The sequence below is a fragment of the Ctenopharyngodon idella genome, chromosome 6 (genome assembly GCF_019924925.1).
Source record: "Ctenopharyngodon idella isolate HZGC_01 chromosome 6, HZGC01, whole genome shotgun sequence".
Lineage (NCBI taxonomy): Eukaryota > Metazoa > Chordata > Actinopteri > Cypriniformes > Xenocyprididae > Ctenopharyngodon > Ctenopharyngodon idella.
The window spans coordinates 5,851,333-5,867,500 of NC_067225.1; the positions used below are offsets into that span (position 1 = coordinate 5,851,333).

At 39.7% G+C, this 16,168-nt stretch overlaps 1 protein-coding gene across 3 annotated transcripts in view; it reads right to left on the reverse strand.

The window, feature by feature from the left end:
• The window catches only part of LOC127514293 (protocadherin-9), a 299,559-nt gene extending 289,995 nt beyond the window's left edge, over positions 1 to 9,564 (reverse strand). For all 3 annotated transcript variants that reach the window (XM_051897021.1, XM_051897022.1, XM_051897020.1), the window contains exons 1-2: positions 8,962 to 9,564; positions 5,314 to 8,469 (exon numbers count right to left, since the gene is read on the reverse strand). In XM_051897021.1, coding sequence (XP_051752981.1) covers positions 5,314 to 8,349 — 3,036 coding nt within the window. In that variant the 5' untranslated portion in view covers positions 8,350 to 8,469; positions 8,962 to 9,564. The remainder of the gene's footprint in view (positions 1 to 5,313; positions 8,470 to 8,961) is intronic.
• Positions 9,565 to 16,168: the final 6,604 nt, after the last annotated feature.

Genomic DNA, 16,168 nt, shown 5'->3' on the forward strand with positions numbered 1-16,168 from the left:
CTGTGTTCAGCAGAAGAAAGAAATTCATACAGATTTGGAACAATTTGAGGTTGAGTAAATGATGACCCTTTAAAGCATTTTTTCAAAATATCTCTTTTTGTGTTCTACACAAAGGCAAACAAATTTGCAATGACACAAGGGTGAGTAAATGATGACAGAATGTTCATTTAATAACATAACACTGCATCAGTCCAACGCAATTTACATAATATTTAATCTAGTCTCCCTGTAAACCAGTCAAAGAGGAGCCCAACAACACGTAATAATGAATTGCAGAGGCTCTTTATGCAAGACAATGAGAGGCAGCGAGCAGCCGCGAGTGTTGTACCCTAGCTAAATCTCTTTCCCTGGCCCAATGGAGCCCCTCCATCAGCTCAACGCGCCAGATATCGCAACAGACATCCCCCTCAGGTGCAATAATGTCACAGTCCATTAATCTTCTCAAACTTCAGGCCCTGATCCTGGGAGCCCCGTCCATGCTAATCCCTTATTAATGTGGCAAATGAACCTGTGGAGAAAGAACTACTCCCTCCCGGCCCTTCACCATCACAATGCGGAGTCTATTACCGCCTTCCCTCGTACCGTCTCGAGTCTCCACTGTTTGCATTAGGATGTCCATTCATTGAAGCATAAAGCCACTCGAGAGAGCTTGAACACACACACACACACAGCTTCATTCCACACATTATTCGCTCCGTGCCCTCGCTAGTAACCTTTGTCTAGCACACATATGGCGGAGCGTGAGCCCGATGCATGCGTAATCGCTTAAGATTCAATGTTGCAATTCAAGTCAGCAACCAGACACTTTTTGTTCCATTTTGGTTTTGTTTTAGCTCGTTGAGACTCCCAGGATAGGCGATGCGTACAGATTCCTTCTATTATGTGACAGTGGGAAAAACCTGACTGCGCTCTGCTTTGCCAGATTAGAGGACAGCTCAGTAACAGAGGAAACAGTGCATGCGAGACAATCATCTGGTCTCTAAAAACAGTCTCACTGAATCTCTCGGGTCTGATTGCTTCCTAATCCAAACAGAATAACCACATCACTTCGGAATAATTGCAAGTCATTATTGCTAGCACTTGCCGGTAGAGCTGTTAGCCTGCTCTTAGAGCTTGGATACATATAAATGAGGCTTTCTAAGAATCTATATTTCTGGACAAGGATCAGATAAGACACCTGAAGCTGATATACGTGGTATAAGTGATTTTTTTTTTTTCATGAGCAAATGCTTCTACACTCCCAACATATGAGTATGAGCAGAGAGAATTCTCTAGGATGAAGCACAAACACTCTTATAAATGCTTGTATGACTTCCCAGTTTAATTTCTCCAACTGAGTTTATTAATCAGGCTTGTTGAGGAGTTTTCCCGCAGAGCGGAGTCTTGCACACTATGCATGCACTCTTAATCAATAACCTAAATGTTTCATGCACTTCGTAATAGACTTTTTAATGCGCCTCCATCCTGAGAAGCTATTGAACCGTGATGTGTGCGTGTGTGTTTGCCCCATGCAATAAAAAAAACTACAAATGAGAAATAAATGACCTACTCGGATTATTTTGCAATAAACGCTGTTCATCAACAAGTTCTTTGGAAGGTGAGCAATTTGTATCTGTTATATGATTGAATTTCATGCCGAATAACATAGCAAGTGACAGACAAATGATACGCATTGATTCCTGGACACAGTGGAAATTTCTCTACAATACTTATCGTTATCAGCAGTGTTATAGAAACGACTGAAAAGTAGATATATTATTGCACTTATAAATCATTTTAGCTCATGAATATTACCTATGTGACTTAACTAGTTCTTATAGCTCAAAAAGTAGAGCATGTTTCTAACAAGGTCATGAGTTTAATTCCAAGGGAATGCAAGAACTGACAAAATGTAAGCTTTGAATGCAATGCAAATTGCTTTGGATAAATGCATTAATGTCTTATACCTGAATCGCTTCTGCTTGTTCTTAAAGGGATAGTTCACCCCAAGTTCTTCTGTGCATAAAAATACATTTTGAAGAATGTTGGGTTCCAAAAAACATCAGACCCCATTGACTTTCATTCATGCATACTGGTTTAGAATGACACGAGGGTGAGTAAATGACGACAGAATTTTCATTTTGGTGTGAACTATCCCTTAGAGTAATAGTTTTACATGGCCACCTACAATTTTTCTTTTTCGTTGCACTGTGGCCAAGCAAAATGAAAATGGTTTTCTGCACCCCTGACTATTAGACAAGTTTGCATGTGCTCATTGTTGTTTGCATTGCTTCAGTTCAGTCGGTGAACAGAAAGGCCAAGTGTTAATTGCCCTATGGCTGTCAGCAGAGGTTTTGGGTGCCATAATAAGCTTGCCACTGATGTGCCTCTAGCTGTGCTAACTAGCTCTGCATGGAGGCTGCCCCAGTATCTATGAGCTTTAGAAAGGAAACGCAGTCAATGGCCTTTAAAGGATTGAGACAGAGACACAAAGGGCAACTCCTGTTCAAAAACCGCCCCCTCTGGACTGAGCGAACAGTGCATTTCACAGTATGGTACAATCCATCTACAGCGTTGACAGGCATCTGTCTTTGCGCTTACAGTGCTGGCTATTGTTTTGGGTCACTGAGTCATTCGTAAAAGGCATGTACAGCATGACAGCATGGTTTCCCAATAGGACAGTAGCTGCAGAGGCCACTCTCTTGGCCTGGATTGCAGTTCATTATGTAATCTGTCGTTCTACATTGGTGTACTCCTTTCTTGCTCCCTACAATGCAAATCTGAGACAGGGGAACGAAAGAGAATGCAATGAATTGCCTTGCACATCCAAAATCTCATTGAAAAACCTCTTAAAATGCTTTATTCAGTTTGATTCTCTTATTTGGAAGGGGAATGGGATGCAATGAGTTGCACTGTAGCCTATAGGAGGGTCAGATCCTGTGTGGCCTGCTCCGAAGCATGTTTGTGATCTGGACCGCCCTCACAAAAGCAAGCCAACACAGACGCCCCCATCTCCCAGACTCCCATCCGCCCGGAAAACAATGTTAGACAAGCTTTTGTTTGTACAACTTTCACGCTGAAGGAAATTATAAATCCTCCACACACTCAATCTGGAATATGCAGAATTGTGTGCTTACTTTAGCTACACTTTGTGGACAAAATTATCCCCTGAAGTGAGCTGAATCTGACAAATCTTTCCATTGGGGACTTCCAGGGAATGTCCTCAATAGGAAAAGTGATTCACACAAGAAACAAAAAACAAAGAAACAAAACAAAAAACAATGTTTTAGGACAGGCTTAGTCTGTAGTAATTATTAATAACCTTTTGTTAATTTTGTCAAAATTAACAAATAAAAACAATACCAACCAACAGTATGATTGGTCCTCACGCAGAGACCGTATATATATATATATATATATATATATATATATATATGTTTATGAATATGTTGGTCTTCTTTGCTATTCTTTGGGCATAACATTGTCCCCAGAAGTTAGCCTATCTTGTTCTCAATTAGAAAAGCATCCATAATTGACCTTAAAAAACTCATAATTCATAAATACAGTAGTTTTTAACTTTAAAAACACAGAATTGTTCCCAGAGGTGAGCTTATTCTGCCCTTAATTAAACCAACCATAAATAAACTAAAAATAATTCTACATTTATGAATAATTAAAAAAAAAGGGTTTTAAAAATACATAAATAAATAAATAAAAACATAAAATTGTCCCCAGATGTTAACTTATGTCTTCAATTTGAAAAAACGAACAAACAAACAAAAACATCCATGAATAAACTGAAAAATAAAGTAAAAAAGTTTTGTTTTGTTTTTTTTCAACAAAAATTCTACAAACACACAATTGTCCCCAGATGTCAGCGTATATTGTCCTTAAATGGATTAACATTCATATATATGTTTTTTAATTATTATTTTAAAAACACAAAATGCTTGGTTTAAGGTGTATGGGTAAGTTTTGGTGTAGTCTGTAGTAATAATTAGCATCATAATTAGCCTTAAAAAACAGAAGGTTTTTTTAAGCTAGCTAAGTAAACAAGCGTGTATGTGTTTGTTCTCTAACGGTCAGACCTTATCTTATGCATCTCTAACAGCCATAACCAATCTGTTGTGTATTCAGTCCATCATTAGACATGAGCTGTTTACTGAGAGAGATGCTCCCATACACGCACACACACACACACACACAGACAAAAGGGCAAGGGAAAGACAAGGAGACAGCGAGAGACAAAAAGTGAGCGAGAGATAGAGAGAGAGAGTGAATGAGAGAGAGAGAGAACAAGTAACTGCCCCCATTTCTTCCCTATGCATTACAGACACTGCATGTTGGCCCATAGCCAGAATGTGCCATACAGAACAACAGTGCCACCTAAAGGTAATATTCCCCTCCCTCCCTCCCTCCCTCCTACCCACCCTCCCTCCTACCCACCCTCCCTTAACTCTCTCCCTCATCTTCTGGGTTTCATACTATGAGATGCTGAGCTTGGAAACTCGCTTTTGCGATTTTTAGCGCTTTATACAGTAGAACTTTCTTTGAGAAATATGCATAGCAACCCAAAGAGAATACTGTTCTATACTGAAGGTCTGTGACAGTTTATTGGTGTACAATTTTGAAACCATTGGATTTAATGAACCAGGATATAATGTTTAATGTTGTGTGTGCGCATTTTTACATTAGTAGATTAACTGGAGTCCAAGATTAATTAAGAAACCGGAATCATAGAGGATGCTAATTAACAAATGCAGAAAAATTTCAGTGGTTATTCATACAAGTGATGATTTGTTTGATAATGCCTAGACTCAAATCCATTTCTTCCACAAAGGAGTTTAGAAGTCGAAATGAGAAAATGGTGATCGAAGTAGACAGGCGAGAAAAAAATGTTTCTTTCACAAACTCTCAGAGCATTGCATCTTTGAACCATGACAAAGCAGTGAAATTAAACTGAATCTAGCCTTTTAAGATTCATATGAGAAGTTCGATTCTTTTCAAATCTCACCCATTAAACCAATTGCTTATCCAGGACTTGTTTCAAGTAAAGGTTTATAAATTAAAAAAGAAAGAAAGAACACAGAAATGCATGTGGTAAGATGATGACAATAGTATTCGCCTGGATCAGCTAGTTTCATATAAAACACATACAATATTTACGTCTTTTTTGGTCATTTGAGAACATCTACGGGGGGCTTTTTGAAATCTACATTCTACATAGTGCATCACAGATGTATCACTCAGAGCAAGTTAGCTACCACAGGCACTTCAGTACTGAGCAGGGCAGTTATAAGCAGTACTTATAGACCAGTAAAAGTGTTCTTTTACCTGTCTGGTGTGCAAAGGTGCCCCCTTTGACTTGAAGCCTCCTTGTGAACTGCATTCTGAGGCACTGAAGTGATCAGAGCTGGTGGAGGAACGTTTGGAAAGCGTGTCACAGCCCCCAACAAAGGTATTGTCCAGTGGCAGCTCCTGTATGACATGATGCTTTTTCACAGACACCGGAGTGTCAGCTTTGAGGTGGAAGGCCGACTGGGGTGAAGCGGACTTGTAGTGCCGGGCCAAGTCTGGGCTGCTGGGTTTGAAGGTGGTAGTAGGGGTGGCATTCCAATCAAAGCGTCCAATCCCGGGCTCCTCGAGCTCAGCCGGGAGACTGATGGTTCCATTTATGGGTTCGTGGGCAGGGTCGTCGGGTTTGTTCTCCTCGATGGTGACAAAGTTCAAGAGGGAGCTCTTTGGCGACTTCCTCTTTTTGCGCTTCTTCTTCTTGTTTTGCTTGTTCTCCTGGTTTGGGGACATCCACTCGGCACCCTGCTTCTTTCTCTGAGCAGCTTTGAACTGCGAGGCGTGTCGGCAGCGTACCAGAACTGTTATGAAGATGACCACAATCACTACCATAGCGCCTGTCACAATGGCAATTATGGTTTTCAGATTGTCAACATTCTGATAAGTCTCACTGCTCTCGCCAATGTTTCTATCCAGCGGCGTTTCCATTTTCCGTCGGATGAGGTCATGTATGTACGAGGAATTGCCAACTGTGTCGTTCACGAACAGGAAAACGAGGACAAGGGTGTGCAGGGACTTTGGATAGCCGAGATCACTGATGTTGACCACTAGCCTGTGGAGGCCGATGTCTGCAGGCGTGGGTTTCTGCTCTAATGTGATGTTTCCCGTTACGGGGTCGATTCTGAAAAGACCTTCTTTGTTGCAACTAACAATAGTGTACTTGAGTTCTGCATTCATACCTGTATCGCCATCTACTGCAAACACCTCGGCCACAACCGATCCTGGAATCGCAGAGAGTGGCACTAGTTTGAAAGAGGTGTTTGATGGTGGGTAGATGACGATGGGGGTGTTATCATTGACATCAATGACATTGATGGTCACCTTGGCAGCTGATGAACACGGAGGGCTTCCATTGTCCACGGCTCTGACGTCAAAGGTGTAGGAACTTTGCTGCTCACGGTCAAAGGAAACGTTGGACTTTATGACTCCAGAATCTGGGTCCAGGATGAAGTTCTCATTATCGTTGAGGATTGAGAGTCTCACCACTGCATTTTCACCAGCATCTGCATCTGTGACTGTGATTACTCCAACTGTACTATATTTAGGCAGATTCTCCGACACAAAGAACTGAAAGTGGTTGTGTGTAAATTTAGGGCTATTGTCATTTTCGTCCAGTATGGTCACAATGACTGCAGCTTGACTCTGCAGAGCCCTGGTGCCATTGTCTCTAGCGGTGACCGTAAAGAGGAACCGCTCTTGTTCCTCCCTATCAAACACCCTGGATGCGGTTAGCACTCCTGTTTTGCGGTCAAGATCAAAGAATGATGCGTTGGGTCCAAGTTGGTAGACAATCTCCGCATTCCGTCCGCTATCCTCATCTGTGGCGCTGATGGTTGTCAGGAACATGTCACGCTGGTTGTTCTCCATGACTGCCAGCTCGATGACAGGCTGGGTAAAAATGGGCGGATTGTCGTTCTCATCTTCCAGCCGTACTCTAACCAGGGCAGTCTGGTTCAAACTAGGTTTTCCAGAGTCAGAGGCCACAATCTTGAAGATGTACTCCTTGGTTCCTTCATAATCGAGCAGTGCAGATGTTTCTAACAAATACTGGTTATCATAAACTGCTTTGAGGTGAAAGGGAACATCTTTTTCAATGAAGCAAATCACCTTGCCGTTGACATCTGTGTCTTTGTCAGATACAGTAATGAGGGCAATCTTGGTGTTTATTGGATCTTTTTCAGAGAGCATTACGGTACCATTAATTGGACTGATGATGTATCTCAGGTCAATGTTTGGAGCATTGTCGTTAACATCGGTCACATTGATAGTTATGGTGGCTCTCGCTGGACTTGAGCTTCCATCGCTGGCTAGTACTGTGAGTTTGTGAATGGCAGTCTCCTCTCTATCAAGCGGCCTTTGAACTGTTATGAGCCCAGTGGTGGAGTTCAGAGCAAAAAGTCTCCGTGTCGCTGGAGACACCTGGGTACCAAACATGTATTTTATTTCTGCATTGGCCCCCACATCTGCATCGGTGGCTTGCAGCTGAACTACAGATGTCCCAACGGGAGAGTTTTCAGGGATGTGGACCTCAATTTGGCTCTCTTTGAAGACAGGCCGGTTATCATTAACATCAGTGACAGTCACCTGTAGAATGGCAGTGCTGGATTTCTGTGGGTTCCCCCCATCCTCTACTTTTACTTTCATCACATAAGTATCTTTCTGCTCTCTGTCTAAATTCTGTTGAACGATAAGCTGAGGCCATTTCTCTCCCTCTGGTGTCTCCACAATATCCAAACCGAAGGCACTCTGCCCGTTCAACAGCTCGTATTTGTGTACGCTGTTGGGTCCGGTATCTGGATCAGTGGCAGAAGGAATAGCAAAGCGGCTGTTGATGAGTGTGTTTTCTGGAATTGAAATGTTGATCACAGGAGAGGGGAACATGGGGGCGTTGTCATTGGTGTCTTTGACAATTATCTTAATTTTGATTAATCTGAAATAGTCATTGGGTAAAATGACCACCTCAATTTCAAAGGAGCACTCGCTGTCTTCAAAAGAGGGGCCAGGACAGAGTTTCTCCCTGTCTATACGGTTGGAGGTGGTAAAAATTTCTCCTGTATTGCTCATCACTCTAAGTAGCGGGGTGTCACCTGCTTTCGAAACAAGTCGGTAAACCAGATTACTGCTAGCCGCGGTGGCAGAGTACATATGGGAGATGTTCAAGTCCTTTGGTATGTTTCCAATAAGAACATTCTCCTGTAGCTCTTCTCGAATAGGGTAAATGAGCTCTTGGGCAATGGTTGGATCTAACCAGAAACAAGCAACTAATGTTGCCAACAAGAAAAAATCCCTTAAATCCATGACAGCAGTTCACACGTGTTCCCGCTGCTTTAATTCAAACAGTTGTCTCCATATGGTGTTGTCAGAGCCAAGGTTTCACAGAGCCTTACATTTGTAGATAAAGAGCAGCCAAACACGACCCTACAACACACAACATTATAATACGTTACAATGAATTCCATAATATTCAACACTCAAGGCATAAAACCAACAAATGGTCCATCAAAACCAATATAATTAAAAAATCAAATAATAAATGTTTACAGTTTGGTTTATAGTATGGCTTTACAAAGATGGCATTGCATTCTAGTTATAATTCTTCAATTCATTCTAACCACCACTACTGCCTGGTCTTTACTGTAATCATTTCCCTGTGCATACACAGAGGCTCTAGATAAAATAATTCAGCCAGTCAAGCACTCAGCATCACCTTTTAAGAAATTTCACATGAAATGTCTAATGTCACCCCCTTCAAAGTGACGCATCATGCATTTGGGAGTTAATCTAATTATTATTTCATTGTGAATAAATAGCATATGCACGAGAAGTGACAGTGTGTTTTGAACAAGACGGTACATAAATTCTGCATGCAAACCCGTTTGGGTGTATGCATGCATGCATGCGTTTTCTTACCTCGGTTCACTGTGAGCGCGCTCATACGGAGGTTACCAAATTCGAGACCATAGTGACAAATCCGTTCGACCAGTCAGAAAAATGATCTGCCTCCAGAATAATATGAAGATATCCGTATTGATCACTGCTTTGAGGACTAGTTCAGTAAAGACTTAAGTATTTTAGTCATGGGGGGAAAAAAAATCCAATTCAAAGCACAGCTGGTTTTGGGGGGAAATATTGATTTAAACAGCAATCAATCAGACAATCTTTATGAACTTTCCCCCGCAGATCAGCGTGCGGTCGGGGGCGCGCGGAATGCGGTGGTCGGTGATGAATCAGGTGATCCACGCGCGCGTTAACGGTCCCGCACGGTCATTCCGCATTACCGGAGGAACCCTTATGAAATGTACCTGTTCTGTTCAAATATCAACATAAACTATCCCATCAGAGAAAAAGAGTCAAGTTCAAATGCGATCAGATCATTTCCCTCTCAGTCCTCAGTCAGAAAGAAAATCCACGGCTTCTGTCCCGGTGTCTTGTGCGTGATTCGCCGCGCACACCTGAATGAAGAAAAGTCCAAACGGTGGGATGTGTTGGGATGCTTATCCTCGCTCTCTCCTCTTCCCCAGACTGAATTTCTCTCAACAACTCTGAGTATGCCCACAGGGGAACGCCCCCTCGGCTGCTGATTGGTCCGTCTCTTCATTAACGTCGCAGAAAGGGGAGGGGGAATAATGTGATTGGTTAGAATTAACGTCACTCAAGCGCGCTGTTGAGACGGAGCGAAATGCCTCAGAAAGACTCTGCGGGCTGCGGGATGAGGAGCTCCGATCCACGGTTCCATTTCCCTTTATTAAGACTATTTAATGTATTTGTTTACAGTCAAATAATCCGTACACAAACTAAAAATGTTTTGTCACTTGTGAATGACAGTTATTTGGAGTATTAAATAGTGCAATGTCGGCGTCAAACTGTTTGCAGTGACTAAAAGCGTTCCAGAACAAATAAAGCCTGTTAGACAGATGCAAAATGTAAAGTATATATAGGCTACTTAAAGCTATGCTTCTGTCAAGTTATATATTTATTAGGTTGGTAGGAATATTAGCTACACTACTTTCTACATTTGTTGAATTGTTAGTACGGAAACATCAGTTTATTTTAGGCTATAATTGAATCTACAAAGTTAGTTTTCTACTTTTCTCAATATTGATGATCGTTAAACCATCATGTGACATTTTCTTGTACCACCTGACTGCCATCAGTACATTTTACACTTGTATTAAACAGATTTTAAAAGCTCGAATAGGTTAGTATATTAACATTGACAAACATTTTGGAACTGTAAAATATAGTCACCAAAATCCTCCCATAATGCTTTGTGCCTGTAAAATTCTGTTTATAAAGTTTATGAAGATAAATCTTGTTTGAAAGGTAGCCTATTCAATTGTGAAATTCAAAATTGTAATTAGTTGCCAGTTATTTAGTTGTTCTTTTAAGTAAGGTAACAGGGTTGAAATATGTAACAGTAACAAAACATTCTAAGATCTAAAGTCTTAAAGATCTAAAATAGTTTCATCTATTCTATTTAAGGTTTATTAGACTGACTAGAGATGAGTCTGTCAAGAGCTGGACACCAACAGGAAAGCGGAGCATGTTTAGTTGAGTTGTGGTAAACAGCACCATCTAGAGGCGCGAACACGAGACACATGCGCTTATCTCTCATCTGATACACTGAGGGACGACACTCCTGTCGAGGTTTCAGGTGTGTGTGTGTGTGTGTGTGTGTGTGTGTGTGTACGTTCGCAAAAGCTTTGTTAGGTCAAAGAGGGAGGGACAGAGCCAGTCTGGTTCTTGGAAATTATTAGCTCTTTTTTCCACTGACATATCAAAGATTACAAGGAAAAAAGGGAGATAGAGGAGTAAAAAAATATATTTTTGGCTGGCTGACAACCTGGGCTGACCTATCATTTCTCAAATTCAAGAACTATGACTAAAGCATATGAAGTTAGTAAAGAGACATCATAGGGGTCATATTGTGTTGAAGGAATACATTTTCATGTTCCCATCAAATTGATATTGAATTAAATATTAAATTAACATTTAGAAATCACATTCATTTCTTTTATCACAATATAACAATTATATATGATTTTCCATCCTGTTCTATCCATGTCCTTTATGACATCATCATACAGGAAGTGGCATCATTTTGGAGGGAAACCAACAAGAAAATCATCAGTGAGTATTAGAAATACATTTGCATTGTCTTGTTTTAAAATATTCTATCTTGTTTGATAAAATTTCACAAATCTGTATGCTCTTATAAATATTTCAAACTTCAAGTTAACACTCTCTTGTAAACTAACTATCAAACCTTCAGTGGCTAACTTTCTTGCTATTGTATCAAAATAAGTAATTAAATTACAACACAAGCATATTCATTTCTGAAGGTTACAGAGTTCAGTTCATTCAGGGTGCATTGTGGGTTTGACCTTTTGGATTTGGTAATGTTACACAGCCAGGCCAGAGTGTGTAAGGAATGGGTGATTTCCATGGATATTAGATTAGCTATTAAGTTTTGCTTTTCCACAGCAATAAATTAGAGTCCCATAAGAGCTGAGCTCTGATTTTCACATCAATATTTTCCTTTTTATTTTCTGCATTGCTTTTTTTCCTTGTATGAATAATGCACACAAGCTCATGTCTATGTTGCTGGACTGTTGATAGTTTATGTAAAGGATTATTGCAGACCTGACAACCTTTCAATAGTGTATTGAAGGAACTCTATTACAACAGTAAGACCATGAATTATGAAAGACGAAACATAAAATGTATTGATAAAGCACCCTGCCCCTGTTGAGCCAATTTAACCACAGATAAACTCATTGTTAAAGTGTAATTCTTTCACAAAATCCACTATGATTAGACATAAGCCCTAAGGTCAACTGAGAAAGCCACATATTGAAAGATATTGACATATTTGAGCGGTTCCTTTGTGAAAAGGTGAGTCACTTCCTTATAGAGATTGAGCTTTCTCCTTCCTAAAAGCTTTACGATTCAATGCATTCAAAGCTCAAATGTTCTTTAGAGATCAAACAAAAAAGGAGCACATTGCTTTTGTATTACAAGAACTAATATAAAAACATCTTGTTGAACCTCTAGATGTCAGATAGATCATGGTGAACTTTCACAGTACCTCCACCTTGGATAAAAGTGCTATAAATAATTGTGTTAAAGTTTGACTGTTACATTTTGCAGTTTTCAAAATGTCATTTGTGTCTGATGCGTTTCTAAAGCGTGTTGTGATTTGTAACAGTGCTGCTCTTTGTAAAATATACTTTTTGAAAACAACAATACTGATTAAAAAATTGATATTTTTAGATATTAAGAATTATTTTCATAGAATGAATGATTAGTGGATATTTTCCACTTGTTTTTTTAGGAACACATACACTCTAAATTTAGCTTCAATCTAGTGAACATAAATCTGCCAAAGATTTAAGACAAAACAAGTGCAAAATCTGTCAATGAAACATGCAAAATTTAAATTCAAGATAAATATTCCTAAGTATATAGGTTAGGTGGTTTTGCTTTTCAGGTAAATTCATCTCGTTTCAAGGACCTTTACATATTTTACAGAAAACAAGGCCAAGATACACCGATTTGATTAGGAACACGCCTTCTTTGCAGTGTGCTTTCAGTTTTCAATGTTTAAAGGTTTTTCAACATCTCATGTTTCCATTTGAAAAACCTGGTGAATTTAAATACAGGCTTTCTGTGAACTCTGCAAAAAGAGCTAATCAAACCCGAAGCGAGAAAGCTTGGTTTCTTAGATGCACGTCTGTGAACCAAATACATTTACAGAAAGGCTTCAGAAATGCACAGTCACTGTAAGTCATTAAAATATGGAACTGTAAAAAGATAACCAAAATAGAAGTGCGGCTCCTAACTGCAATAAACTGTAAAACATCTAAGTGGCACTTTAAAGCATCCGAGTGATCCAGAAAGCAAATCTTCTTTAGGTTTCATCCTGTTCTCGTCTCTTACAGTTTGCGACTAATTTCAGTGCCACGTCTGCCGTTCCGAGAGAGCGTGGATGTGGAGGTATTTGAGAAAACGTGTCTCGCACATGCATAAATAAACATTCACACATGCACACATGTGCGGTGATGACTGTAGCTGTGGCTGCTCGGCTGTGGCCAGATGATGGTTCGGTCCAGCTCTCCGGCACCACATACTTGCCTGCCAACCTGGCCTATCTACCTCTCACTGTGTGTGTGTCTGTGGGAGTGTGTGAAAAGCAGAGATGGGGTGAGAGAGAGGCGATCTCTGGGGTTCCGGACACTCCTGCTATCTTTAGGCACAATCTGGGCCGGTGCAGGATTGGACAGAGCAGGCCAGAGAGTGATAAATGTTCACCAACGGCCCATGTGGCACTGCCAAGAGATGAGTTTACATCACAGTCTCATTACAACTTAGATACAAGGTTACTGGGACAACAAAGCAGCATCCAAAACAGAATGATGGCGTCCAAATTTAACTGAAGCGAGCATGATGGAATCTAAAGGAAGTTAGATTTGGCGAGAGCCTTAACCCCAGTAGACGTTGAGAAGGACGTGTCTCCTCCAGTATTCAGATCAGCGCTCAGCTGATAAGGGGTTTTCTGTGGTTAATTTTAAAAATATTACATGTGATTCCCCCAGTTGTGAATATGTGATTACATCCTTGAATTCAGCTATTACAGGAAGGCATTAGCGTTGTGATGTCAGTGCGGGTGTCTGTCATTTCCTTGTGTTTTCTAGAAAGTGAGAGGTTGACAAAATCAAGCCTGAGGGATTTAATGAGAGCTGTGATGTTTTAATAATGGAACACTTTAAAGAATTTTTCACCCATAAATGGAAATTCTCTCATCATTTACTCACCCTCATGTCATTCAAAACCTGTGTGCCTTACTTTCTTCCATGTACTGAAGCATACAAGACGAAATTTTGAAGGTCTTATGAGAGTTCGTGGCCATGGCAAAAATCACCATAAAACTAGTCCATGCGACTTGTGCACTATATTTTAAGACTTTTAAAGTCATATATATCTTTTTTTTAGAAGAAAAAAAAAGAAAAAAGATCATTATTCACTGAAAATCTTCTCTGCTGAAAAATCTTCAAGCAGCTTTTTGGCATTAAATGACAAAAGGGAAAAATAACACCAAAAGTATTGAAAAATAAGCCCATATAACTCATACTTTTGGTGTTTTTTTTCCCCCCCCTTTTGTCATTTTATGCCAAGCAAACCCTAATGCTTAAAATAATTAATTGGTTTGAGTAGGGTAAACTTAAATTAAACAAATTAGTTCAATCAAATGAACTTTTATGAATATTTAAAACTTTATTTCTCTTTTGAGTTCACAAAACTGACACATTTTAAGTAGGCTAATCTGAATTGTTTCATTGTTTTGTGCTTTATGAACTTATGAGATTTATGGGGAGTTACCATCATGGTGATGAGCGGAGCATGAGCTTAGTTTGAGAACAGATAATGTTAAATGTTCTATGTTGCCGTACTTATTCAGAATTTGCTATGCTATGCTAATACTATCAAAGCATCGTGTTACCAATTAGCAAGTTAGCATTTCCTGAATCAGCTAGTTAAGCTAGCCAAGTTCATTTATAAAATTAGTTTACACAAATATTTTCAAATTAAGAGCAGTTAAAATGAATGAGTACAAAATAATAATCTGCCAGTTCTGCTTCCTAAAACCTTGAATTTCTTAACTTAATCGTTTTAATGTAACTGATTACCTAAAATTTGAGCCAACTGATTCGGGTTTACAGTGTGCTTTTAAGTTTTTTCTCTTTTTGTGTTCTATGGACAAATTTCACCATATAGGTTTGGAACAACATGAGGGAGGCAGAGTAAGTATTTATTTATTTATGTTTGTTTGTTTATTGGCATACTATTGCTTTTACTGCAGCAAGGGTGATTTAATCTAAGGGAAGTTAGTAGAACTATATATTACAGGAACACATCAGCAAAAATGTGGTCACGAGTTGCTGTCTGGCGTGTCCTTATGTGTTTTCCAGAATGTGAGAGGTTGACAAAATCAACTCCATGGGACTTAGTGAGAGCTGTGAAGTTTTAGTGCCTCCATATTTTTTTTTTCTTCTTGTTTTAGTGTGAGCGTGTGTGTGTGTTATACAGTGGCCTCAAACTTAAGCAACTTTTAAAATGTCTGAATGTCATTGCATTAGAAAACAAAATATATCAAACCAAGTGGCATTTGCAAGCAAATGCTGCACAGGCTTTTCTCAGAACTAACTTTCTGAGCCATTTTTACATTGACTTATAACCAACTGGGCTCAAGGTGATTTTTTTATGGATGAATGAAGTCAGTTCTCAAGTTCACACAGGTGTCCTACATCAAATCAACTATGGATTTGTTCAGTTAACTTTTGACAACCGTAAAGTATTATGATATTGTTGTCTTCTTTTTGAACAATATATCTATTGTTTGATCATTTCAAACCTAACACCTCTTTTTGTGAAATGTTTTGCTGGAAAAGAGTGCTTGTGCTAATGTCTTTAAATGCCACTTGGTTTGATGTGTCGCAATCCGACGTTCATACATGTGGCTTCAGTGTCCAAATGTTTTTTGGGGCCCACTGTATTTGAGAAAATGTGTCTCGCACATGCATAAATAAACATTCACACATGTATCTCAGCAATCCCTACAGCCTTTGCAGTCTTCCTCGTATATATCTGGACGTTTTCCTACTAATAACAGCACGTAGCGTTTATGCTCTTTTGTTTCTCTGATTCAAAGTGAAGTCCTGTGTACTGTATGTGGGTCACGAGTCGTCTGCAGAGATCTAAAGTGTCTATGAATAACAGGAAATGAGGAGGAGACAGAAATGGAGGGGAAATGGAGAAAAGGAATGAGAGGAGATGGAAATAAAAGAGTGTTGGGCTCTCATAACAATAATCTTTACACTTCCAAATGGAATTTCATCCCCTGCTTGCTAAGCCAGTGTCAGCGCCGCAGCCCGTGGGGAGCACAGCAGTGTGTATTAATTACAATTCAGATTCACGCTTATTTGAATCACACAAAATTAAAATTCTTCCATTTCAATTTGCTTCCTGAGAAGGAAATGTCAGCAGACAAAGGGTTTTTTTCCCGACTATGGGGAAACGTGCTTTATTTATTTTTTTTATCTCCTTTTCAAGCTCCTCA